The sequence below is a fragment of the Octodon degus genome, unplaced genomic scaffold, assembly GCF_000260255.1.
Source record: "Octodon degus isolate 3935 unplaced genomic scaffold, OctDeg1.0 scaffold00002, whole genome shotgun sequence".
Taxonomy (NCBI): domain Eukaryota; kingdom Metazoa; phylum Chordata; class Mammalia; order Rodentia; family Octodontidae; genus Octodon; species Octodon degus.
Genome location: NW_004524578.1, coordinates 3463732 through 3489840, shown reverse-complemented (window position 1 = coordinate 3489840; position 26109 = coordinate 3463732). Strand labels below are relative to the sequence as shown.

General features: G+C 40.4%; 1 protein-coding gene across 5 annotated transcripts in view; it reads left to right on the top strand.

Moving 5' to 3' along the window:
• Positions 1-23539, top strand: part of Tjp1 (tight junction protein 1) — an 89855-nt gene extending 66316 nt beyond the window's left edge. The window contains exons 16-28 of one of the 5 annotated variants that reach the window (XM_004623239.3): positions 960-1042; positions 1753-1963; positions 2390-2490; positions 5551-5901; positions 6235-6474; positions 7107-7976; positions 8120-8217; positions 9367-9594; positions 13829-13995; positions 15899-16376; positions 18262-18479; positions 19687-19770; positions 21952-23539. In XM_004623239.3, coding sequence (XP_004623296.1) covers positions 960-1042; positions 1753-1963; positions 2390-2490; positions 5551-5901; positions 6235-6474; positions 7107-7976; positions 8120-8217; positions 9367-9594; positions 13829-13995; positions 15899-16376; positions 18262-18479; positions 19687-19770; positions 21952-22046 — 3224 coding nt within the window. In that variant the 3' untranslated portion in view covers positions 22047-23539. Of the gene's footprint in view, positions 1-959; positions 1043-1752; positions 1964-2389; positions 2491-5550; positions 5902-6234; positions 6475-7106; positions 7977-8119; positions 8218-9366; positions 9595-13828; positions 13996-15898; positions 16377-18261; positions 18480-19686; positions 19831-21951 lie in introns of all 5 variants that reach the window. The other 4 variants (XM_023709840.1, XM_023709838.1, XM_023709843.1 and 1 more) reach the window with 4 other exon arrangements.
• Positions 23540-26109: the final 2570 nt, after the last annotated feature.

Sequence of the window (26109 nt, the reverse complement as noted above, 5' to 3'; positions counted from 1 at the left end):
CTCCTTCTGCTGATGTAACTGGATCTGTAGCCCAGAATTCCCCAGGTGGTCTGCCATAGCCCTGCCATGGCTTATGGACACACTGAAGCACTGAGATCCTGAGCCCACCCCGCAGGGCAGGACAGGGTGGGGCTCAGCGCAGGAGCAGCTTCCTCCGTTTGTCTCGCATGCACTCGGATCATAATAGCATTTCATTGTATGTCACAGTGAGGAAGAAAGTAGCTGCTTAGCTGTATCTTGAGCCATAGCAAAAGACATACGCATTCCTCTGTACCTGTTGATGAGTATTTTTATAACTAATTCTGCCAGGATACTAAAGTAGTTGGGAAAATGTTGGGAAAAGTAAAAAATATTTATACTAAATGTAGAGTTTATTGTAATTCTACTTTGCTGATTTTAATAGGTGTAGACACATTGATAGTATGTTTTAAAAAAACTTCATCTCATTTTCCAATGAAGAAATTGGCATTTAGTAATTTCTCTTGACCAAGTGGTAGTATTAAATTACTTTTTTAACTCAAATTTCACTTACAGATTGATTTTGCTTAAAATCTTAATAGGTTCATTGTGAAAGTTTGCATTGATAATAATTTATTTTGAAACTGCTACATCAAAACATTGTCTTGATAACCAAAGATTCTTTGAGACACCTCCTTTAATTTTCTATCAAAACAAACATCTCACCTACCTACTTCTAATCTAACCCAGTGATTCTTAGCTGGGCTGGGAGTAGGAAGTAGATGATATCCCGCTGAGGAGTTTAGTCCTGTCTGGGGACATTTTTGTTTCTCAGCAGTGGATGAGGAGGACCTTTGAGAGTGGGTTATCTGCTGAAGGACCTCTGGTGGGTGGAGGCCACACTAAATAGGCCAGCTTGTCAGTAGTGTGCAGTAACTGAGAAATTCTGGTCTAACCAATGGAAATATGATGTTTTGTCTTTGTCCCAACTTTGTGAATAGAAAGTGAACCACGAGATGCTGGAACTGACCAACGTAGCTCTGGCATTATTCGCCTTCATACAATAAAGCAAATAATAGATCAAGTAAGTTGTTAAAGGGGACCTGTTTCATTGCAAACTACAATGGTTTTGTTTTGAGTGGGAAGAGATTGATTAATTCACAGGTAGAAGATATTTTTCCTGGTTGTGATTCAAAGAAAATTAAACCCTTACTAAAAGACAATTATAAGCAGTATCAAAAGATGATCATTTATTACTACAGGGAAGTGGCTGGGTGGGGTTGGTGATGCATACCTGGAAGGCTGAGGCAAGAGGATTTCTGCCCGCTTGAGGCCAATCTGGGCTACATAGTGAGTTTAAGCCCACCCTGAGCTACATATTAAGACCCTGTCTCCAAAAAAAAAAAAAAGCCCACAGGTATCTATTGTTTAGGTGCAGTTAACAGATTATATGATGTCAGTGCAGTTTAAGGTACACAGGGAATATCCAGAACATTAAATCATTACACATATGTTTATTCTCAGCACATGTAATACTTTCAGTTTGCACATATTGGAGTTAATTCTTTAAAATATGCCAATTAGAATTTTTTCATAATTTAAAATCAGGCTACAAATTGTATTGAATTAACTTCTGACTAGAAGGTTTTTTAACATATACTCCTGAGACATCGTAGAACACAAAAGTCTGTAAAAACTGAAATGTAGTATGGGCTGTATGGCTTTTTCTGAAGATGATGGTTTTAATTAATGATTTTTTTAATTAAACCTTTTTGTGTTTTTCTTTGTCTCCAGGACAAACATGCTTTATTAGATGTAACACCAAATGCAGTTGATCGTCTTAATTATGCCCAGTGGTATCCAATTGTTGTATTCCTTAACCCAGACTCTAAGCAAGGTGTGAAAACAATGAGAATGAGATTATGTCCAGAATCTCGGAAAAGTGCTAGGAAACTGTATGAACGATCACATAAGCTTCGTAAAAATAATCACCATCTTTTTACAAGTAAGTATATGAGGCTTTCTTTCAGTTTCAAATGTCTAGGCAGGTTCAGCGAGATAGCTCAGCAGTTTGAAGTGCTTGCTTAGGCAAGCATGCAGGGACTGTGGTTCAATCCCTGGCATCACATGCCATGCCAGCCTCTTCCCCAGCGTGGGCTGAGCTGGCCACAAAAAAATTTAAAATAAAAGTCTAGGCAACAATATGTAGGCAAAAATATTATTTCAGTACTAAATGTTCAAATATTAAAATGTATATAACCTTTGCCTGGATAGCGTCCTCTTAACAGGTGAAATAAAATGTACAGTACTCAAATAGAAATTTCAAATGTTTTGAATACTACCTTTTTAATAGTGATAGGAAGTGTTAAATGAATTTGACTGATTTTGGACAGTGTTCTAACCATAAACTACACTGTACATTTATTTTCAGCTACAATTAACTTAAATTCAATGAATGATGGTTGGTATGGTGCACTGAAAGAAGCAATTCAGCAACAACAGAATCAGCTGGTATGGGTTTCAGAGGGAAAGGTAAGAAAATACGTTTTTAATCCACTCAGTAAATGATATAACTAGTCAAAAATGTCTTTTGAGTTACCATTTTCTTACTGGATTAAACTGATAGAGTAATTTTTGAAAAGTTGGCATTCGTGATTTTTATGTAAGTTTTATAAAAGTTGTGTTGAGTGGTAAGAGATTCTTAAACTTCCTGACTCTGTTGAATTACTTCAGTGGAATTCTTCTCAAAGGATTCTCACTTTATAATGAAAAACAATTCTGATCGTGCCCCTCATTAAGGAAAGTCAGGTTTGAACCTGGCTGCAGTTTCCTCCTCTGAACATGAGGAGATTTGGAAGGTTTAAGTGTTTTCTGTCTTTAGTAGATGACAGTCAGGACCCACTTGCTCTGAAGGAAAGTGGTGGGTGGGGAGTGTGGCCAGCATTCATCCCCTAGGAGTGTCCCAGTAGCCATGAGTACTTTGGAGGCTTGAGGAAATCTTGTAAGTAAAAAAACTTGGGTCATGTGTTTCCTCCCAGTTACATTTTGGGAATTTGGTTTTCTAACATTCTTACAACATATTGTGAAATACTAAATAAAGTAATAGATTTTTTTTCTAGCTTTGCATTTTGATTATATGTACACCCAAATAGCTAGCCTGAAAGGAACTACTTTGTCTTGTCAGCTTGGTTTTACTGCAACCTTTGATGGGAAATATGTGTTTATTTACTTATTTTTGGAGATTGTTTTTCTCAGAGTACTCTGTAGAAGGAACCTTTGTTTTTAATGTCTTCCTCAGATTATTATGGTGTTTATACATATAAGATTTAGTTGTTAGGATTGAGACTACTAGCTCTGATTTTTTTTGTTTGTTTTGCTTTTTTGTATTTTCTTGTTGGTTTGGTTTTTAATGTGTTGTTTGCCCCTGCATGGCCCCTACTTCCCCTGCCTGGCTGTTGATACGGATGCTGTGGCAGTGCATGCTGCATGCTTGGGGCCATGTGCCCTTTATCTAGAAACAAGGCCTATGCAAGATGAGATGTTAAATGTTTTCATCTAGAGATAATGTGACTGTTCTCACGGATAGTAGAGCATCAGAACCCATGACTTTTCTCATTATGTACCAGTAGAGACCATGCAGAAGAGATAATGACTACTTTGAATTATTTACACATCAGCTGGGGCACTTGATAGTGAAATAATCAAGATGGGGAAACACACTACACCACTTTACAGCAACATACTGATTTTTACTCTTGTGGCATTGACAAAACGTATTCTTCATACTGTCTTCTCTAAACTGTGCCATTCTGTTGGTGCCTTTTGTCAGGTAGAATGTTACTGGCGTGCGCTAGTCAACTCTTGAAAATCAGTACATCTTTTCTCAAAATGTACAAAGTATACATGTCTGCCTGAAAGGGGCTTTTTTGTTTTGTTTTTTATTTTATTTTTTTTTAATTCACAAAACTGTAATTTCTCTTTGAGATATTATCATGTACTTTGTTGCCTGGTTTAACAAGTGTGTAATAACTCCCCAAACTTATGTGAGGACGATGTCATTTATTATGAGGATAGGTTGCTGCATTTTCTAAGTCACAATGGTGGTTATTATAACTGAAATCCAGCTTGGTTTCTCTTCTGCCCCCTTCCATCAGGTATGTTAGAATAAAAGAAATGTCATCTTGAGTCTTAACATGTGAGCACACTGTCTCTTCAGGCAAACCACCCATGGTTCATGCTCACTTTTGCATTGCAAGCCAAGTGTCGAGGCCAGGCGGATTGGTGAATTCTAAGCCATTCTTCCCATGTCTTAAAGATTTCCCTGGCAAGTTAAAGACTGGAGTTGACAGGAAGGCTTCTCTTCTGCGGCAGCCATTACAGCGTTCAGTCAGGGACATTTTGCTCTAGGTGGGCCAAGCCATGGGATTTTCTCTCTCTCCTTGGCCTGGCAGGTGCTCTGATGATATTAGAAAAGAAAGAAAACAAAACCAAAGACCTGTGGAGAGGCATGGCACACCCTAGTTTTTCTTTTTAGGAAGGCATTGTTCAGAGTCAGGGTCTTATACAGCCACATACAGACTTCTCAGAAAGCTCCACTCAGCCAGCTCACTTCCCAAGACCATGTTCCTGGCCTGCAGCCCTGCACGTTCACACCACCCTGCTAATTAATAGCAGTCCATCTTCCTGGAGAACCAGAGTCTTACGTAGGTCATACAGTCCATGCAGAAATGGAGGAACGATTTTCTGATTTGGGGATTCCTGATCCTTCACCTCTCATGCCTAAGGAGGCAAAACGTCTATGGAGGATCTTCAGGGACTGTTCTGTTTAACCTGGATACTAGTGTCAGAAAAGTGTCCTGTAACTACTTGTTGATTTCAGTTCCATAGCTTCCATTCCCTCATACTTCGGTCGTTCTGATCTCCTCAGAGGCCACTCAGTGTAGAAAAGTAGAAACTTAACTCGGCCCTCAATTGCTTGTACAAGAGAAGCATAACTGCATTTCTCCCTTTTCATCCATTGGATACTGCTTCTGTGAAAAACAGTAAACATTTCTTAATTGAAATGTTACTACCATTGAAGTGGTCATTTTCTATTGTGCTTCATAAAAGCTTTAGGCACCAAGTACAACTTTTTTTATAAGTTGTTTCTAAGTATAAATTTATTACCGCTTACCGAACTTGAACCGTGGGGTTGTTTTCATAGAGATTCTCGTGTATGCTGTTCTGTTAGTGTGTCCTTGTTCATGTGAGTGTGGTTTGGTAGTATTCTCCTTCACCTTGCTTTGGGCTGAAAAGCTACCAGCCAGATTTTATAACCCTGAGTCGTGCCAGATTCCTTCGCTGTTTTCTGGGGCTGGCCTTGGAGTCCAGCTTGCCCTGGCGGCCGTCTCCCAAGCCCTTCAGCTCCCTAGGGTGCTGTGTGTGTCTGCATGTGTGCTTGTGCAGTCTTCTTGACATTTCCTCCCCAGAATTTTCAAGAAATAGATACTATTTATCCGAAGAAAAATATCCTTTCAGTCTCCCTTGTAAAATAAAGGCCATCTCTTAAAGAACTACTGAATAAATTTTTTAATTTACTTTTATTTGACCCAGGCGGATGGTGCTACAAGTGATGACCTTGATTTGCATGATGATCGTCTGTCCTACCTGTCAGCCCCAGGTAGTGAATACTCAATGTATAGCACGGACAGTAGACACACTTCTGACTATGAAGACACAGATACAGAAGGCGGGGCCTACACTGATCAAGAACTAGATGAAACTCTTAATGATGAGGTTGGGACTCCACCGGAGTCTGCCATTACACGGTCCTCTGAGCCCGTAAGAGAGGACTCCACTGGGATGCATCATGACAACCAAACATATCCTCCCTACTCACCACAAGCTCAGCCACAACCTATTCATAGAATAGACTCCCCTGGATTTAAGACAGCCTCTCAACAGGTAAGCAGCAAGCATTCAACGTTTTGCAGTTAGAGGTTCATTATTAAATTTTAGAATGTGGTGATTGCATTACGGAATATATTTTGTCCTTTCTTCACATTAAAGCGTAATCTTTAATTTCAGTTTGAGAGTATTGAAGACTATTAAATTTTGTATGTTCATCTTACACAACAGTATACTGAATTTTTCCCAAAAAAGTTTACATGAGGTCATAGTGTAACATTGTTAATTCAGCACACTTAAAAATGTGTGTCAGCCAGTCACTATAGATTAAAGTGGGACGGTAGCAGTAAATAGAAACACTATATTTAAAATATTTTAAACACTTCACAGAAAGCAGAAGCCTCATCTCCAGTCCCTTACCTTTCGCCTGAAACAAACCCAGCATCATCAACCTCTGCAGTTAATCATACTGTAAATTTAACTAATGTCAGACTGGAGGAGCCCACCCCAGCTCCTTCCGCCTCTCACTCACCACAAGCTGATTCTTTACGAGCACCAAGTGCTGAGGCAGCTCACATAATGCTAAGAGACCAAGAGCCATCATTGTCGTCGCATGTAGATCCAGCAAAGGTATCTGTGCTGCAGTGTCGCACTAATTCGTTGCTCTTCATCAGTCTAGCACATGATCATTTTTGCTTTGCCCTTTAAGTTTTCCTTTTGCTTTTTTACTGTGGGCTTAAACACTTTAGTGCTAAATCAGTACAAATCATTTCAGTTTTGTAGTTTGCATGGCTTCCAGTATACCGATTGTTTGAGAACAGGCTTTTTAATTAAGATTTGTGCTTAATATTTTTATTTTTGGTTTTTATTTTTTCTAGAATTCCTTAATAGATAGTTGAGATCCATCATAAATATTTCTATGCTTCTATAAATTCTGGTGTCCATAAATTTTCTTCATGATTTTAATTTTCAGTATCAAAATCAAGTGGAATCAATAATAGAGTATTAATTTTCTACTAAATTTAATAATCTTTAACTCACTTTTCGTTTAGTACATGCTAAAACATCAAAGCCTCTAATTGCACTATAAATTTTGAGCTTTCATTTAAAGTGGCTTTCTTCACTAATCTTGTCTGAGCTGGTAATAAATGGTAGAACATACTATTTTCATATTAAAATAGTTTAATATTAGTCCTAGTCTAGTAAAATAGACTAGAATTAAAGACGAGTCTGTGTCCTTACGCATGGATCTTTTCTCATAGGCATACAGAAAGGATCCATACCCTGAGGAAATGAGACAAAATCATGTTTTAAAACAGCCAGCTGTTGGCCACCCAGGGCAGAGGCCAGACAGAGAGCCAAATCTGGCCTATGAGCCCCAGCTTCCATATGTGGAGAAACAACCCAGCAGAGACCTTGAGCAGCCCACATACAGATATGACTCCTCAACCTATACAGACCAGTTTTCTCGAAACTATGACCATCGCCTACGATACGAAGATCGAATCCCTCCATATGAAGAACAGTGGTCATATTATGATGACAAACAGTCCTACCAGCCTCGGCCATCCTTTGATAGTCAGCACTCTAGAGACTTGGACTCCAGACCTCATCCTGAGGAGTCCGCAGAGCGAGGGTACTTTCCACGTTTTGAAGAGCCAGCTTCTCTGTCTTACGATAATAGACCCCGCTATGAACAACCACCTAGAACCTCCACCCTGCGACATGAAGAGCAGTTAGCTTCTGGGTATGACATGCACAGCAGATACAGACCAGAAGCGCAGCCTTATCCTTCAGCAGGTCCCAAGTCATCTGAACCCAAGCAGTATTTTGATCAGTACCCACGAAATTATGAGCAAGTACCATCACAAGGATTCACTTCCAAAGGAGGCCATTACGAGGCTGTCCATGGTGCTGCAGTTGTCGCTCCTCTGATACCTTCCTCTCAACACAAGCCAGAGGTTCTGCCTCCAGCTACCAAACCATTGCCTCCACCCCCTGCTCTCACTGAAGAAGAAGAGGATCCAGCAATGAAGCCACAGTCTGTGCTGACCAGAGTTAAGATGTTTGAGAACAGAAGGTCTGCCTCATTGGAGAACAAGAAGGATATGAACGACACCGCCGGCTTCAAGGTGAGTGTGCTGTTGTGTCTCTACAGTCCCAGATCAGTGGGTACAGTGGGTGAAGAGCAGTTCAGAGCACATCTCAGCTCTTCCCTCTCCCCAGAGCAAAGCCACTCATAGTCTTCTGTTCCTTGGGTATCTGTTTTCTGCAGCCTCCAGAAGTAGCATCGAAGCCTCCAAGTGCTGCCCTCACTGGTCCTAAGCCCACTCCTCAGAGTCAATTCAGTGAACATGACAAAACTCTGTACAGGTAGGTTTGCTTGTGGCTTTTGTAGTGCAGAGTTGACATGCATTAACTCTTGGTGAGAAGACTCTTCACTGTGCTAGTAGAGAAGTGTGCAAAGGAGGACAGGATCTTTTTCTTGTCAGACAAAAACCACCAGCTCTCCTAGAACAGTAGTCCTAGGCAGAAGAAAGAGTTTTAGTAGAGTTTCTGTAACAAATAATTGTTAGACCTACAGTAAACAAATCTTTTGAAAAGAGATATTCCTAGCAAATGATTAAAAACTTGGAAGCCCTATTATTTGCATTACGGTTTTTGTTTGTTTGTTTTACAAGTGCTTACAGACATGTGACCTCAAGATTTTTAGGCAGAGCAACATACTTAGGTTGCTTTAAATGACAAAAAGTAACCGCTTAGTGAATACACATAATGTTCTTGCCTTTGTGGTGGTAATCGCACAACACATTGTACTTGAAGAGAGCTGCTAAGGTGGCCAGGGCCTGGCTAGCATATCGGAGGTGTCGGAGCTAGGGAGAAACCTGGCTCACCACTGCTCGCTCTGCTCTTAACCAGGTTGCATCCTGCTGAGTGACAGGACTGTGTTTGAATATAGCTTACATATGAAATGTGCTTTATTTATTAAACGTACATTGTCAGTTGCAGTAGGCAGGAACTGCTGTCCAGTGTATTAATTTGTTTAGTAACTTTTTATCCCTCTGTGCTTTCTGTATCTACTGCAATTTTGAATAAATAGGGCTGTTTGTGCATATGAGACTGAACTAAAGTTCTTTTAAAAATTCTTTCTAAAGTTCATACATAAAGTCTGTCACATATTGTTACTGACACTGATATATATACCTTGAGCTGTTCACCACTGTCTTGGTTGTACTGCCCTCCTTTTCCCTGATTGCCTGCTTCCATCCTGCCTTGAGACTCTGAGCAGGTAATTGTTACTTACTGAATTGTACAGAAGGACTTGTGAGCCGGAGGAGGCTGCCTTTGAGTAAACTCCCTGAGGCTGTGCGACTTGAAATACTCACTTTGCCTGTTTAACTGCTCAGTTAGATCCAAACAATTGCAGCAGTCTATGTAAAGGCCAAGATAAGATTTATATTTTGTTTTCTTTGTAAAGCTAACATGTGAGAATTGTTCCGTTTGTTACTCATTGCCTGTTAGAATCCCTGAACCTCAAAAGCCTCAGCCAAAGCCACCTGAAGATATCGTTCGTTCAAATCATTACGATCCAGAGGAAGATGAAGAGTATTACCGAAAACAGCTCTCATACTTTGACAGAAGAAGTCTTGAGAACAAGCCTCCCGCACACATTCCTGCCGGGCACCTCTCAGAGCCTGCCAAACCAGTTCATTCTCAGAGTCAACCAAATTTTTCTAGTTATTCTGCAAAGTAAGTTATTTCATCTTAAGGCCTGCTTTTTAAATATGAAGGCTCTGTTGCAGAAGTGGAATCAGTCACATGAAGTTCAGTGCATTTTTAAGGGAAACAGTTACATATAATCCATGAATTCTTTAGACTGTAGTGGCTCCATATTTTTTAGTGCTGGGTGTGTATTTGATTTTTGTTCTTAACCTGTAAAGGTTTTTGTGTTAGAAAATATGCACAAATAAATGGTTATGATGGAAGAGTAAACCAAGATCTGGAATTGAATGTGAATTCTAAAAGGATCCCCACTTTTATACATACATTTAACGATATTCTTTTCTGTATTGTCTGTTTTTGTCTTTTGAACACAAAAGTAAGAGTGGGGTTTCTAAAGCAAGAATTGTGTTATCAGTGTAACTTGAAGGGGCTTCAGAGATTTTTGCTCCAGTTTTATACATGAGAAAACCAAGGCCAGGTGCAGTGGCACAGAAGAATTAGGGCTGTACTCATTTTTTGACTCTTGGCTTTGTTTTCCCTGTCTGTGCCACTCCATTCTCTTGACTTTCTTATTGTGTTTTCTTGTGTTGTGTCTTCTGTTGGTTCTTTTCTCTGGTTAAGCCCTGGCTCATAGAGTTTAGTCCTAAGAGTTGGGTATGAACTCATGCAGACACCAGCAAGTGCATACTTCCATAAGGCAAAACCCAGATGACCGAAAGTAGAAGTGAGTATGTTGCAGGGAGTTTACGTGTACAAGCACAAGAGCCGTGTGAGCGAGTGAAACCTGGGCAAAGAAATCTATGGGAGATTTCTCCATGCTTCGGAAGGGTCTTTGCCTAATGAGGTGAGGCTCACCCACATTGTCTCACTTCTGGTCAGCCTAACACCAGTAGAGGGGGGCACTGTAGCTGAGAAACCCCCTTGTGGCAGCACCTAAGTGAGTGTTCAAAGATCTGAGATCCGGTTCATCCTAGCCAAGGTGACACACCAGAAGTCATCACACGCCAGTTTTGTGTTTAAGATTAAAAGCACATAGATTTTCATTTAATTTAGATGCTTTGTTTCTCTGAACCTATCATTTGTTGTTTGTAATATTAGGAACTTGATTTTAATTACCTGCTTTTTGTGTGTGAGACATCGTTTGAAGTGAAGACTTAAAACATTTTTCCACTATTATCTATTTAAATGCTCTTATCTGCAGAAAAATGCAGTTTGAAACATACAAATGCAGACTTTGAGTGCTACAGCAGAGATGCTGCGAGGTACAGCTGGTGTCTTACATCTCGTACTGTCCTATTGCAAGGCTGGACAGATGCCCTTAGCATCCAGGTCAGAAGGTTAGGCCTCGCCTGAGTTCCTTTGGTAAGCTAGATGGGTATATCCTGTGGTAATCATTTTTATGTACACTGTTATGTACACATTAAATATATTAAAAGCGGGCCCACAGTGTAGGTTAAAGAGATACTTTATCCTTTTACATACTTGATAAATAGTATGCAACTTTAAAGGAGTACAATGAGATCTAAAGAAATCAAATCAAAGGTGTTTTGATTTTGTGTTACTCTGTCTCTGTAGAAAGAAGACCTAATAGCTTAGGATAGATGACTCTTTGCCAGGGTCTAGAACACAACTTAGCGTACAGTAGGGGCTCCTACTTCCTGAGTAAGTGTAACTCAACACAGGTCACACGTAGATAGCACCCTCCTGTTGGTGAGCACGGCTTTGGGAGGAGCCAGTGTTATTGATTGTAGTTTTCATAATGATACATTGTATTTGAAAGAAACAGCATCACTTTTGCTTTTTAAACTAAGTTTATGAGACTAGTGGCAGGACTGCGACTGCATGTGGTGGCATACATCCATAATCCCAGCACTCAGGAGCTGAGGCAGGCGGATTGCTGTGAGTTCAGGTCCAGCCTGGGGTGCATAGCAGAGACTAGTCTCAAAACAACAAAAAAAGATAAATGACTGGTGGTTTTGTGGGCTGTGAGAGTCAAGCGTGGCAGCGTTTCAAGTGAAGCCCCGCTCACTGCGGGCCTTCCCTGCACCTGGGTGAGGGGTTGCTAGGAAGACGCATGCATTAAGTGCAGGTGTAGTGCAGAGATACACATGTTTCCGTTTGCTGATTCTTCATTACCCTGAGGGATCGGTAGCTGTCTTGTTGAATCACCGTTTCTGTTTTTGAGAATGTCTTTCACTGAGCTTTTTTTCTTTTATTGGAACATTTCACTCTTACTCAGAACCTGCTCTCGTGGGTATGGTGGTGCATCCCTGTAATGCCAGCAGCCAAGAGGCTAAGCAGGAGGATCACCATGAGTTTGAGGCCCTTTTGAACTTGACATGTTAAGACCTTGTCTCAAAAAGAAAAAAAAAAAAAAAAAAACCCTCATTGTCTCTAGTTACTGCTCCTTGATTGGTTCCTTTTGTGCTGTTTTTTGAATTTTTGATGCTGGGGATCAAACCTGGGGTCTGGAGCATGCTGGGCAAGTGCTCTGTCTCTGAGCAGAGCCTTTCGGCTTCGTTTCTTTCACCATTAGTAGCTGCAGCAGAGAAGGACAAAGGTTGAAGAGCAAATCCCAAACACATTGCTCCTCATTGACCACAAGTAAATAATGCGGAGGGTGGGCAGGCGGGGAGGGTGTACTCAGGGACTCCGTTTTCATATGTTGGTAATCTCCTTGGATAACAGAATTAGCGATGTTTTTTGTTTGTTTTTAATGAAGCAAATTATGCTGACATGGTGGATGTTGGTTTATGTTTTAAAGTGACATTTGAGTTCCATTTGCTGTAGATTTACTTAGTTAGATTGACCATTTTCTTTCATTTTTTTATTGCGCTTGCTTTGCCATCACCTAGATTTCTTGGCTCTTACACTAGCTATGACTACTTGAAAAGGAACATCAAGTGGTAAGATTGGCATTAATGTGAGGCTGTTACTTGAGGTGTCCCTCACTGTGTCATTGGCATTATGTGCACTTAGGAATCTTAACATCATCCTCAAATGCTTAGTGTAAACGAATGTGAGCAAGGAACAGCATAGTTGTAAAGCTAACCATAGAGCCAGGGAGATAGCTCAGTGGTCTAAGTGCCTGTCTGGCAAGTGCAAGGACTGGGATTCGATCCCTGATCCCACATGCCATGCCGACCCCACCGGCGACCAAAACTAGGCATGGTGGCACACACCTGTAATCCCACCCAGTCTGGGGCGGTTGAGACAGGAGGATATTACAAGTCCGAGCTGTGTAGCGAGACCTTGTACTAAATAAATGAAGAAAAGATTTAAAAAAAAAAAAAAAAAAAACAACTAATCATAAGACTAGACTTAAACCAAAGTGTTCTATGAAAATAAAAGTACATTCCAAGTACATATGGTACTGACTGTGCACATAAAGCCAGTGGAGCTTTGGCACTCTGCAGTAAGGTTTAGATGACGATGTTGCAATTGCAGGTTTATTTAGAAGATTTCTTTTGTTTGAGTTGTGTGTGTTAAATATTAACAATTGGCAATTTGAACAAATAAGGATACATGGCATAATTTGACTTAAACAAGCCTTGTGGGAAACAGAATATCTGCTACTCTAGCAGTCACTAAACAAAACAACAACAAAAAAGATCTAGTAAATCAAGGACAGATTTTAAAGTAAAAGATCCTAGTTTTTTAATGTCACTCTAACACACCTATGGCCTTTCATTGACTTACTGTCTGTGGCTTTTTAAAGGTAAAAGTTGAATAGCTGTGCAGAGATTATATGACCTAAAAAGCCAAAAACATATGCTCAATCTGGCCCTTTTCTGAAAACGTTCCCATCCTCTGGTCTATGATGCCATTTTTAATGCGTATGCTAAGGCTGCCAGGCACCTCGGCTTGTTGTACCTCAGACACAAAATCAGAAGTGGGTGTGAGAAAGACTTGTGCCAGCGTACGTGTTACAGAGCACAGTGTTTACAAGACTTCCTCAGACCTACCACACATCACTGTTTTTTGTAAATACTACAGTTTTAAAGTATACCTAGTTTAATCTGCCTTTTGGTTGCTATCTTCTGGATGTTTTACTAATATTCTTAAAGTATCTGTACTGTCTTGACATTATTTGTGCTGATGAATGGTTGAATTTGTTTGTACATTTTTGGTAGAGTAGCTTAGTCAAAATTGTGAAATGTCTGAATTTTGTTTTAAATGTAGAAATTCTTGAAGGAATGAGAATTTGTTTTGTAAATGAGTTTATTTACAAGTGTTGGTATTTTTTCCATATTTTAAATAGGGGAAAACCTGAAGCTGATGCTGGTGACAGATCATTTGGTGAAAAACGCTATGACCCAGCCCAGGCCACGCCTCCCCCTCCTCCGTTGCCCTCACAGTATACCCAGGTGGCTCAGCCGGTCGCCAGCTCTTCTGTCCACGTGCACGCCAAAGGAGCCCATGGGGAAGGTAGGCATTTCAGAGGTCGGTGGTGTCTCCGTGTTACGATAGTGTTGCGGATTTCAGCTCATGGAATGTTGAAGCTTTAATTGGTTTCTGTGTAAAAGCTACATGCTTGAAATCTTTAGGCTACAAGTGAAAACTAGTAATTTTGTTGAAAGTGTGTCTCCTCTTTTCATGACTGTGACCAGTATACTGGACAAGCCTTTTCGCTAAATGAGTTTAGTCATTTTTAGGATAACTTAATTTTATGTCAGTCACCAAATCCTAGGCAAGTAATATTTAATTATAAGTATATCTAATTTAAATACTTAAATAGTGGATTGTAAACACTATAGTTCGTTTTCACACATGGACCAAGGAAGGCCGTGAAGTTTTAGCATTCACTGTGTTGCGTAGCACCTGCTGTGAAGGAATTCAAACAAAGTAGATACCGTCCACTTTTATTTTTTTATCTTTTTGTTGTTGTTGTTTTTGGCGGTACTGGAGATTGAACTCGGGACCCTGCGCCTGCCAGGCAAGTGCTTATTCTACTGAGCTACCTCCCCGGCCCCAACATCCACTTTTATTAACTTGAGTAACCATGTAATATATTACCCAAAGAGTGTAACACAGTTCGTCCATTCTCCTGTGGACAGATCTCACATATGCTTGACACAGGAGTCAAATTCCAGGCTCTGTCTTCAAAAACACAAGTCGTTGTTCTGCGTTTATACTGCTTTCCTTAAGGTTTTCTCCACACACTCTCACATGTACAGATGAAGACAGTTTTAATGCTTATTTTTCCATGTTTGGGCCTGTTTGTGTTTTTTCCTTGCTTTATTGTATCTGCCAGGGCGTCCAGTGAAATGCTGAAGAGAAGTGGTAAACGTGCACATCTTTTGATGGTTCTCCATGTTGAGGAGAAAGGATTGAATTTTTGACCTTTATGACAGGTGTGGGTTGTACGTGCTGTTTTAGCATGTTCAGGAAGTTCTTGCTGTTGATAGTGCACTGAGAGCCTTGTGACAGATTGCTTTGCTTGTATTAGGATCATGTTTGTCTCTTATTTCCCTTAATGTAATGACTTATGTTATGTTCACGAAGAATTTAGTATAGTAATTTTCTTGTAATAGTCTTTTATCTGATTTTGCTATCAAGGTTTTGCTAGTTAATAAAAGAAATGTATGACATGTTTCCACTTTCTCTGTTTTTTCAGTTTGTAAAGATTGGTTTTATTTTTCCCTTAATTTTATAGAATTCACATTACTGTTTTCTACTGCCTCCGCAATGTGTAATATTCCTATTCATATCTTTTCTAAGACTTGGCCTTATCAAATGTCTCAATTTTGCTATTTTTGTTGGTATAATAATGCTGTTTTGTTTATATTTTCCTGACTAATAATGAGATGTCTTTACAGTAGAGTAACTAAGCACTCTAGTATTTGCTCATTTTTAAAGTTTGGTTCCTTTCCTAAAGGTGCTTTTCATAGGTTTAAGGCACTAATCCTTTATCAGTCATACATTTTGTAAATCCATTTTACAGCTTTTTAAAAATTTATTATTGTGCAGCTTTTTAAAAATTTATTATTGTGAATTTTCAATACTGAATTTTTTTTTTAATCCACACTGAAATTTTTAATATGGCCAAATCTTTCCTTTCGTTTCTAATTTGGGATAGGTATTGGAGAAGAGTTATGTAGATACCAGTCTCTGGAGGCTGGGACCCCCACAGCCTGACCTGAATTGGAGGCAGCAGAGTGTACTCACACTACCACCTACGTCCCTTAGCATCATAACCAGTCCCAAAGGCTCAAGAGCCATCCCAGGGTTCCATGCCACCAAACTAGGACAAGTTAAACCAGAAGGGATATCATGGGGCTGTTTCGACTTCTTTCAAGAAGTTTTAGAAATGCCTCTGTTTGTGTTTCAGGTAATTCAGTCTCGTTGGATTTTCAGAATTCTTTAGTGTCAAAACCAGACCCACCTACATCTCAGAGTAAGCCAGCAACTTTCAGACCACCAAACCGAGAAGACACTGCTCAGACTACTTTCTATCCCCAGAAAAGCTTCCCAGATAAAGCCCCAGTAGGAGCTGAACAGCCTCAGAAAGCCATCGCTCCAGTATACAACCGGTTCACACCAAAACCATATACAAGTTCTGCTCGACCGTTTGAACGCAAGTTTGAAAGTCCAAAATTCAATCACAATCTTCTGCCAAGTGAAACTGTACATAATAAGCCTGACTTGTCCTCAAAAACCCCCACTTCTCCAAAAACTCTTATGAAAGCACACAGTTCAGCACAACCCCCTGAGTTTGACAGTGGGGTTGAAACTTTCTCCATCCATGCAGACAAACCTAAGTATCAAGTAAATAGTGTCAGCGCAGTGCCTAAAGCTGTTCCCGTAAGGTAAGGTGCTTCATTAGCGCTGCACTTGGGATGATGTGAATCACGTGACTCGGGACTTCTTCACTGTGCCTTTAAAAAAGTAATTGCAGCAAATGCTGTTGTGCACGGCACAGGTATCCAGCTCCGTGGCCTTTCTGAGTGAAAGAAAAAAAATTATTTTGGTCATATATAAAATATATGCTATAGTTAACATATAACTTTGCTTTTCATATTTTAATTTATTAAATTATTTAATAAAATAACCTAAATTTAGTGGCTTAATGAGAAAACTTACGTGATTTAATACCAGTGACTGCCTTCACGGGCACGCACGAGTAGCTGGCTTGGAGCACCGTGCCCAGTGGTTGCTGCATTTGCTCGCCGAGCTGCCGTGCGTGTGTGATGACTGGTACATGGAGGTTGCTCCTCAGCTCAGTGTGCGTGGGTGATGCTGCCCTGCGCCCTGTCCTCCAGGGTTCCATGGCCGCCAGTTCAGCCTAGCTAGAGCACTGCACAACTGAGTCAGGACAAATACTGCTACAAATTGCGATGCTAAAAGTTTACAAACTGTGAGGCAGCATTGCTTAGCTGTCAGGGTAGCAGGCGGCTCAAGGGCTGTGGGTTGGATATACTTGGTTGTAAAAAGATCTGCAGGAGGTGCAGGATATTAAAATTAGTGAGTTAGTAATAAGGTAAGGATCCATGAGTATTAGCATTGTCCCGGAGCTACCAAAAGCCTAGGTAATGGAGTGATTCCCCAGGGTCACAGCGCAGCTAGGATGCAGTGCCCTTGGTCCAGCTGCTGATTGTCTGGCCTCTAGGAAAGTGAGTATCTCCGAAATAGAAGTGTGTCTCTCTTCCTTATGGACTCTTTTTCCAATGGGGATGCTGACAAGAAATAGAAATGTAATGACTTCAGAGGGACCTTTAAAAAACAGTAAGGTAGTTCAGCAAACGAGACAAAGCGAGCCCGTCTGATGAGATCCCTTTTTCTTACTGTGTAATGGTTGTTCAGCCCCGCCTGAGTCCTCAGCCCCACAGTCGCGTCAGTACAGTTACATTTCATGCCAGCTGTGACATGGAAGCACTGGCAGGTAGAACCCATGGCCAGGAGGGCCACCTCTAGTCTGCTTCCCAAGAGAAGGATGTTTTGTTTGATATTGGTGGCCTCAGCTCAGGTCTGTTTGGCTTGACCATCTGGGGATCGAACCACAGCATCCTGAGCCTCACTGCTTTGTTGCAGTAGGTACGTAGACACCTGAGCTAATGGGCAGGCCCCCTGCTTCCCAAGAGGAAGGATGGTTCTGTCAGTCTGTCAGGGCTGTTGCTGGGAGGCGAGGGTCGGGGTACTGCCTCAGGTGAGGAGCTTCCTTCTTGGGGCTGTGTCATAGGAAACTGTCGGTAACACACAGCCATGCTGGAATGAATTTCAGCTCCTCTTCATATACTTTTATGTTGTTGGACCATTTTTCCGTTCATCTGTAAGTCTTGGGTTGAAACTGTACTCCTGAAGCTTAAGATGCCTTTAGTTGTGAGATGCACCATTGATTTATGGATCACTAAAAAGAAAAAAATCCCACCAATGAAATTATGAACATGAGTTTTAAAGTACTAGGTTCAATGATTTTAAAACATGCTTCTTAAAACGCATAATAGGTGTATGAGCAAGGTACCAGGTTTTATACATCCAACTACAAAATCAGCAGTAATGATGAGTTGCCTAGTTGTTTTCAGTAATGTAGTTGATTTTTCTGGGAGTAATATGCCCTCAGTGATACCTGTGATAAAATCTTTCATTAAAAGTTAAAATAACTTGATTGTATGAAGAAATAAATGCATGTGCTTACTACAATAGCAATAAAAGAAGCTGTATGAGTTTACTCACCAGCTATTTCTGAACTCTCAGTCCTTCAGCTGTGGAAGAAGATGAAGATGAAGATGGTCATACTGTGGTGGCCACAGCCCGGGGCATATTTAACAGCAATGGTGGGGTATTGAGTTCTATAGAAACTGGTGTTAGTATCATTATCCCCCAAGGAGCCATTCCTGAAGGAATTGAGCAGGAAATCTATTTCAAAGTCTGTCGAGACAACAGTATCCTCCCACCTTTGGATAAAGAGAAAGGTAAATGTGTTTATTTTTTTGCTCAGCTTAAGTAACTTAAGGGTTGTCCTTTGTACACTTCAGAGTTTAAAGTGGCCAGTCAAAGAGTAGCTGCTCTTCTACCTTTCCTGTAGGCCAGTGGTGGCAAACTTCTGATACATACTGCAGTGGGCTGGCTCTCTGTATGATTGAAATTGTCATTATTCCATTGGGAAGGATCTCCCATAAGAACTCTTGAGTGGTGGCATAGACATGTAGGTGGCATGCAGTGAGACCTTCTACATGACATGCATTGCTTTTCAGTGTGAAATCAAGAGTGACAGCAAGTAACAAAGTAGCAGGTCATTGAGCATCCCCCCATGACTACCAGGCAGTCTTGGCTCATGTAACCAGATTTCTCTTGGAGTCAGTCAGCCTCTACATCTTTTTTGACATGGGTTAGGACCCTACCCCAACCCCTCCCTGCCAAGGCTGCCTGACTACAGAAGGTTAGCTTCTTGGGGCATGAGCTGTCTCAGCATCCTGCAAACTAGTAATGATAAACTCCCTGCAGAGTAAGTGACGTAGTCCAGAGGACACCACAGTAAGTTTCTGTACTTCTGGAGGAGCTAAGAACACTCTTACTTTCAGTCTTCCTGGATCTGTCAGGGTGGTACAGGACTTTTTGGGGGGCACTGTTTAGTAGTGCTTTGCTTTCATAAATACATTACTTAATCTCATTCTTTGATGTTTTGCTAGACTACTAACACCCCCAGTTCTCTATTTTTAGGTCATCTTGTCTTAAAATCTAGTAGGACTAACTTTGTTAGTCCTGTTTAAATTCCTTTGACCAAGGCTGTAGCAAACAGTTTTACATAAAAGATATAAGTAACATTTGTAAAAAGTATATTTGAATATTTTACGCTGTAGTTCTGGTATGATTGAATATAGTAGCTACTGTGCGGTTATTATGAATTGAAAGGTGCTCAAAATGTGAAATACTGATTTTTATAGGTTTTGTTGTGTTTACATGTTGAAATCATTTTTTTCACAGATGGAATATAAAAATTGATGGCAACTTTTTCTTTTCTGGCATGGCTGCCAGAAAATTTAAGTGATATTTGTGGTTTCCATTGTACGTGTACTGCAGTAGAGAGCTGATGTCTGAAGTAGGAGAGGGTGAGGAGAGGTTTGTGTCCAGAAGGAGGGCTGCCATCTCACGCCCTTTCATTCCCTTCTCTGATTCCAGGTGAAACTCTGCTGAGTCCCCTGGTGATGTGTGGGCCCCATGGTCTCAAGTTCCTGAAGCCTGTGGAGCTGCGCTTGCCACACTGTGCGTCCATGACTCCTGACGGTTGGTCTTTTGCTCTAAAATCATCCGACTCCTCGTCGGGTACGCTGTCTTCACTCTGTCCTCTGGGGCTCTGGGTCCTGTCATTGATTGATGCCTTGCCTGGTGTGCTGCCTGTGCTGCTTCAGCAGACCTGTGCCTCTGTTCTTATGGCCGTGTGGGCATCCCCGGTGTTTTCACGTTTCTTCGTTGATACATATATCATAAACAAAAATGGAAGGGTGGTGAAGTTCCTGCCTTTAAAAAAAAATGATTTGGCCAAAAATGGATAAAAATTGTTTTGTCTGTCAAAATTTTCACGATGTCACAAATTTGTTACTGTCTTACACATAGATATATTTTTATCTTACTATTGAAATGATTGTGTTCTTTTATGTAATATTTCAGTTTTGCTTACTCTTCTCCATTCAAGTGTAGAGCACGTGTGCTGGAGGGACTCGAGAGATGGCCTGCTGTGAGCACACTCGGTTGTGATTTCTCAGTGTGAAATGCTTAGCAGTCCTCTGTTGTGTGGGGTTTTTTTAATGGCATTTTTCTCTTAAAATCATAATTTCAAAGCTTCCATTATATTTTCACATTTCTCACTTCTTGAGTGATTTAAGTCAGCTACAGATTGGAACTATTTTTACTATTGGTATAGATCACTTTAAAGGAATGTAATACAGAAAAATAAGAGTTTAAACATTAAGTTTTGACAAGAACTCAGTTTCAGTTTGTGTGGTTATAGAGGCTACGGGATAAAAATTATGGTAGATGTAGATGTTACCCAAAAGAAGAGCATTTTGTGTTTGTGTTGAGGGGTGTGCATATACCTCATGTTCTAGAAAAATAACTGCCTACTGTAGTTACTTGCTTTACAAGTGATCTTCCAGATACTTGCAGGAATTATATTTGATTCCCACGTTCGTTATTTCTAGTGTTTTTGTGATAGAGGAGTTGTACTCAAGTGACATACTTTTTCTATAAATTGGAACATACCCAGAAAATAAGTACTTTTATGTAATCCTGCATAACTTCAGGTGAATTGCTACTATTAAAAGTTTGTTCAGATTATTAGTGTAGAGCTCAAGAACCACTGACTTAACAAAAGCTAGTATCTGGGGGAAAAACAGAACTTTAAAAAAATGAAATGGTTTTCATTTACATCCAAAGTTGTCGTAATACTATCTCATTGATTGAACACTTTATTCTCCATAGCAATATGTGAGCCTGTCTGTATCTGTGAAATTATATCACTCTTTTTAAAAATCACGGATCCCATCAAAATGTATTATTAACTGCCAATATGCTTGGGTGATATGCACATAGCTGGTGTTGTTGACATTTTGGCCAAATAACCTTTTGCTGTAGGGATTGTACGGTACATTGTGGGATGTTTAGGCACTTCTCTGTCCAGTACCTCTAGAAGCCAGTTGTGACAGGTAAAACTGTCTCCAGACATTGTCCCATGGGCACAGAATCAGCCCTGTTGAGAGCTGTTGCTATTAGGAAGTAAATCTCTAGTTTTGATTCTCAACTTACTTGGATACCGCACACACTTAACAGTTGTTCCAATTTTTCTTCACATTCAGAACTTACTGCAAAGAGTTCTTAATGCTAGCTACAAATCTTGACACACCAGTTTTGTTAAAAACTCAAATGCCCAAGACCTGCCTTAGCCCTACACAGTCTTTGAGTGTAGGAAGCGCTGTGAGTGATTTTGTTGCTCCAGAGTCGGGTCAGCATTCTGGTGTTCAGTCTTGGGTTGGGTTGGGTTGGATTAGATTTGGTAAGGAAGAGGAGGGTCTTCAGGAACTAGATTCTGCAGAAGTTTTGAGGTCTCATTAGTTGAATATGACACATTTGCTCTCACATTTAGCTCCTAAGGTGATCACATAATTATTGTAGAAACTTTTGAATGTGAAAGAAAGATGTTCATCATAATTATAGAACGAGGGGTAGACTAGGACTGTCAAAGACATATGATTGCCCTAAATCACAGTGTTTGGAAAAGCCCAGAGAACCTAGTAATGTAAGAACACATTTAAAATGGCTTAATATGTTGAAGAAATAGAAGAAAGTTACTATCTGAATAGATGTATTCATATTTTACCTATAATTGTGAGGCATTGAGAGTAACAGTTTAGCTAACTGGAAATGACGTCAACTTCTTTTTTCTCCTAGGTGATCCTAAAACCTGGCAAAACAAGTGTCTTCCTGGAGATCCAAATTACCTTGTTGGAGCAAACTGTGTTTCTGTGCTGATTGACCACTTTTAACTTTAAAATATAGGAACTTGATTAAATAATGTGAAGCTGGATTGAACTTGCTGAATCTAAATGGAACCACTCTGTCAAGTATTACACTTCTCTTAGAATCGCTACTGCAGTGTGTTAGTATTAAGCCTTCGTTGGCACTGATGAAGATCAGTGAGCATGCCTGTGACCCACGGTAGAAAACATGCTGCGAACTGCGCGTTGGTGATTGACGACCTATGGGTGTTGGCTAGAAGTTCAAAGATACTTTGCTTTGTAATGATTTTTGTACTTTTTATGGTGACTGCTTAACTTCACATACTGATTTCCGTTAAAAGACCAGCCAGTAAATGGGGATGCATTTGAGTTCTGTTCTTTCCAAAATACACTGTTTCAAACTTTATAATGTCCCTGACCTAGCATACACACTTTATTTTATTTTATTTTATTCTCTTTTATTTTGCATGAGGTAATATGCACACATTTTTAAAAAAATGCACCTGGATTATATAACCAGTATAATGGATTTAACAGATATGTACAGGAGGGAACTTAACGACTCTGGGGAGGGTGTAGGTCGAATGAAGACAGTTGCTCATTGTAGATGAAAACACGTTCTTCGTAGGGAAGGACACCAAAGCATGTGAAGCTGGTTCCATGGCTTCTTTGGACCTATAAATTAACCGTATCACCACAGACCTACTGACCAGCAGGAATGCCTTATCCCTGTATTTTTAATTCTTAGCTCATTCTCGCTGTGCGCTACTACTAAGCTTCTATGGTGTGTGTGTACATCAGATAATGTATCATGAAAAAAGATTGAGTAGATTGTGGATGTGGTGGTTTCAGAAATGTGAAATCACCCAGGAGAAAATAATAGTGTAATGTATGGATTTCTTTTCCTTCTTTTCTTTTTCTTTCTTTCTTTCATTCCTTTCTTAAATTTCTGACAAGAGGCAGTGGTGGTTTTCTGTTCTTTTTGGCTATGCATTTGAAAACTTCAATGTTTTAAGGTTGCTTGTAAATAATTGCGTGCATACCATTTTTGTTCTTGGTTTGTAAATTAACTTTTATAAACTTTACCGTTTTTATACATAAACAAAACCAAGTTTCTAAAGGCTACCTTTGTATTCTCTCCTGTACCTCTTGAGCCTTGAACTTTGACCTCTGCAGCAATAAAGCAGCATTTCTATGACACACAAGGTCATTTTTTTAAAGAAAAAGAATGCACAGAGTTGTTACATTTTTAAGTGCTGCATTTAAAAAATGCAGTTACTCAGAATTCTCTAGTTTGATTAAATTCTTGCAAAGTATCCCTAATGTAATTTGAAATACAATGCTGTGCCCTAAAGTGTATTTTTTTACTAATAGACAATTTATTATGGCACATCAGCACAATTTCTGTTTAGATAATACACCACTACATTCTGTTAATCATTAGGTGTGACTGAATTTCTTTTGCAGTTATTAAAAATCTCATATTTCTAAATCTACAGAATAAAACTTTTTAAAATAAATTACTGGTTTGGTTTCTTTGCCCACTGTTGCTAGTTCCATGCAGGTGTGTAGTCCTGTGTTAGAACCCCACCCTCCACCCTGGGCCCGAGACACCCGCTGCTGCCTCCCCATGTCATGGGCTGTGCATGCAGCTTTTCCTGCAGCTGGGTGCTGGGGGATGGACGAGACCACTTGGGGGCTCCAGCTTGGAGCACGGAGTTAGGAAGGAAGCGGCGGGTTGTAGACTGCTTTCTCACGTGCATGTTTCATGAGGACCAGTTCCTGCATGGTGGTGTTGCCCAGAGTGCCACTACATTTGGGAAAGAAATGGTTTATAACTCCATGGCGGCTGCCATGTTTAACCCCCACACATTTTGCGTAGTGAACATCTTTGTGGATTTAGTTCATCTTTGTGTATTTTGTGTTTTTTTTATTAAAGTATAATTTACATATTGTAAGTTACCCTTTTTAAATTTCTTTGAATTTTTGTAAGCATAAAAACCAACACATCTTTTTTTTGTATTGTTTTGTTTTGGTTTTTTGTGGAACCGGGGATTGAACTCAGGTCCTTGCACTTGCCAGGGAAGCACTTATTCCACTGAGCCTTCTCCCTGGTCCCCACATATACTGTTATCGCCCTTGCCACCACTAATATTCAGAGCAGTTTCCTCACACGCCCTCTCACCCTAGACCCCCTCAGTTCCTTGGATCCTCCTTGCGACATCAGTCTCTTTTTCCAGGTCGTGGGAGTTGGTGCTCTGTTTCTGTCCCTGCAGTCGCCTTTGTCAGCTAACTGAGGTCATACACCAGGTAGCCTTGGATGTTGGCTTCTTCCGTGGTGATATCGTTGAGACATGTACGGCAGCACAGGAGTTGGCGGTCTGTTTTATCACTTGAGTATTCAGGGTCTTTTTGGTCATCTCATTCAGCAGTTAAACCAGAGAAGAAACTGCTGGCTGTCCTCCAGAGTGCTGCACACTTTCACGTTCCCACAAGCGGTCTGTGCGGGTCCCACTGCTCCTTGGTGCACTCGCAGCTGCTGGCATCGAGGCTGTGCTGGTAGGCTAGCTCTGTGTGGTTTGGGATTGTGTCTCTAATAACTCCTGGGGTTTGTCATGGATACCTCTTCTGATCAAGTGTTAAGATGTGTTCTATCGTTAAACATTGGGCTGTTTGAGCACTTCTTACATGCCGGCATAGATTCATTTGACTAATACATCATTTCTGAACGTTTTTTCAGTCTGTTCATTTTCTTAATAGTGTCTTTCAAAGAGTAGGAGTTGTTCATCTTGATGAAGTCCACTTTTTCAGTTTATCGTTTCATTGATTCTTTGGTATCTTAGCTAAGAAAATGTTTTCTAACTTGTGGCACAAATACTTTCTCAAGTTTTCTTTTAGGACTTTTTTTAGGTTTTACATGTATGTTTGAGTGATCCATTTTGAGTTCATCTTACATACAGCACAAGGCATATTGTTTTCATTTAGTCTGCTCCACTGTGACACATGTGCCTCAGCGGGCTATATGTATCATTGGAACCTCTAAAAAGTTTGCCATTGCCGGGCTGTTCTGTTACTCATGCCCTTACTGTAAACACAGACCATGGTAGCCATGAATTCTCAAACCTACTTCAGCTCCCCAAGCATTGGAATTACAGGTATGTACTACCATGTCTGCATTTTAACTTGTTTATTTTCTCCCTAGCTTGCTTTCATTTCAAACCAGCTGGTAGCAAAGGAACTATTAAGGTATAAAAATGCTAGTTTCTTGGGGATTCACAAAGAAGGTATGTAATAAACTTGAATTTCTAAGGCCGGGAACATGGCTCAGTAGAATAAGTGCTTCCCTGGCAAGCATAAAGGGTCTGAGTTCAATCCCCAGTTGTGCAAAAGAACAAAAACAAAGACTTGAATTTTAATTTCAAAACTAAAGTTGGTACTACTTCAACTGTGTTCAGGCTCTCTGCTGGACGGGCTGTCCTCAGCAAGCTGTTCCCGGTAGGTGAGGAAGCTACATGCCGTAAAGCACAAGAATTCATTTTTGTTAAACCCAGCCTTTTGCCTGCTGGAACAGTGCCCCAGGGAAGATGTGTACATTCTGACATGCCTGAGAAAGTACTTAGTGGGACCTCGAGGACCCACATACACACACACTCTGCCCTTTGCACTTGAGTCATGTGGAATTGGGTGCAGAGGCTTTCTGGTATTTGATACTTGATCCTGATTTTCTGATGTTTGTGCTAGGCTTGGTTTTCACAGTCTTGGGGGAGACCTGGGGTGTAGAAGGTAAGTCTTAAGTGGATTTGAAAACATACAGATATAAATCCTTTTTAACCACTTAAAGCAGAAAGACAATACGAAAAAGTCACGTGGCAAGTATGTTTACGGTGTTTGGTGTGCAGGTGGGGAGCCTGTTGTTCATACTAATGGCCCCTCAGTACTTAGGAACTGGTGTGGCAGAAATGGACATAGAGAGGAGACAGTGGGATTCCTTCAGTGGAACCCCAGTGCTGGGATGCCTAGAGAGAATCTCTAAGATACGGGGTTTCCCAAGACATCTTGTCTTCAGTGACTCATAAGGAGGATAGTCTGA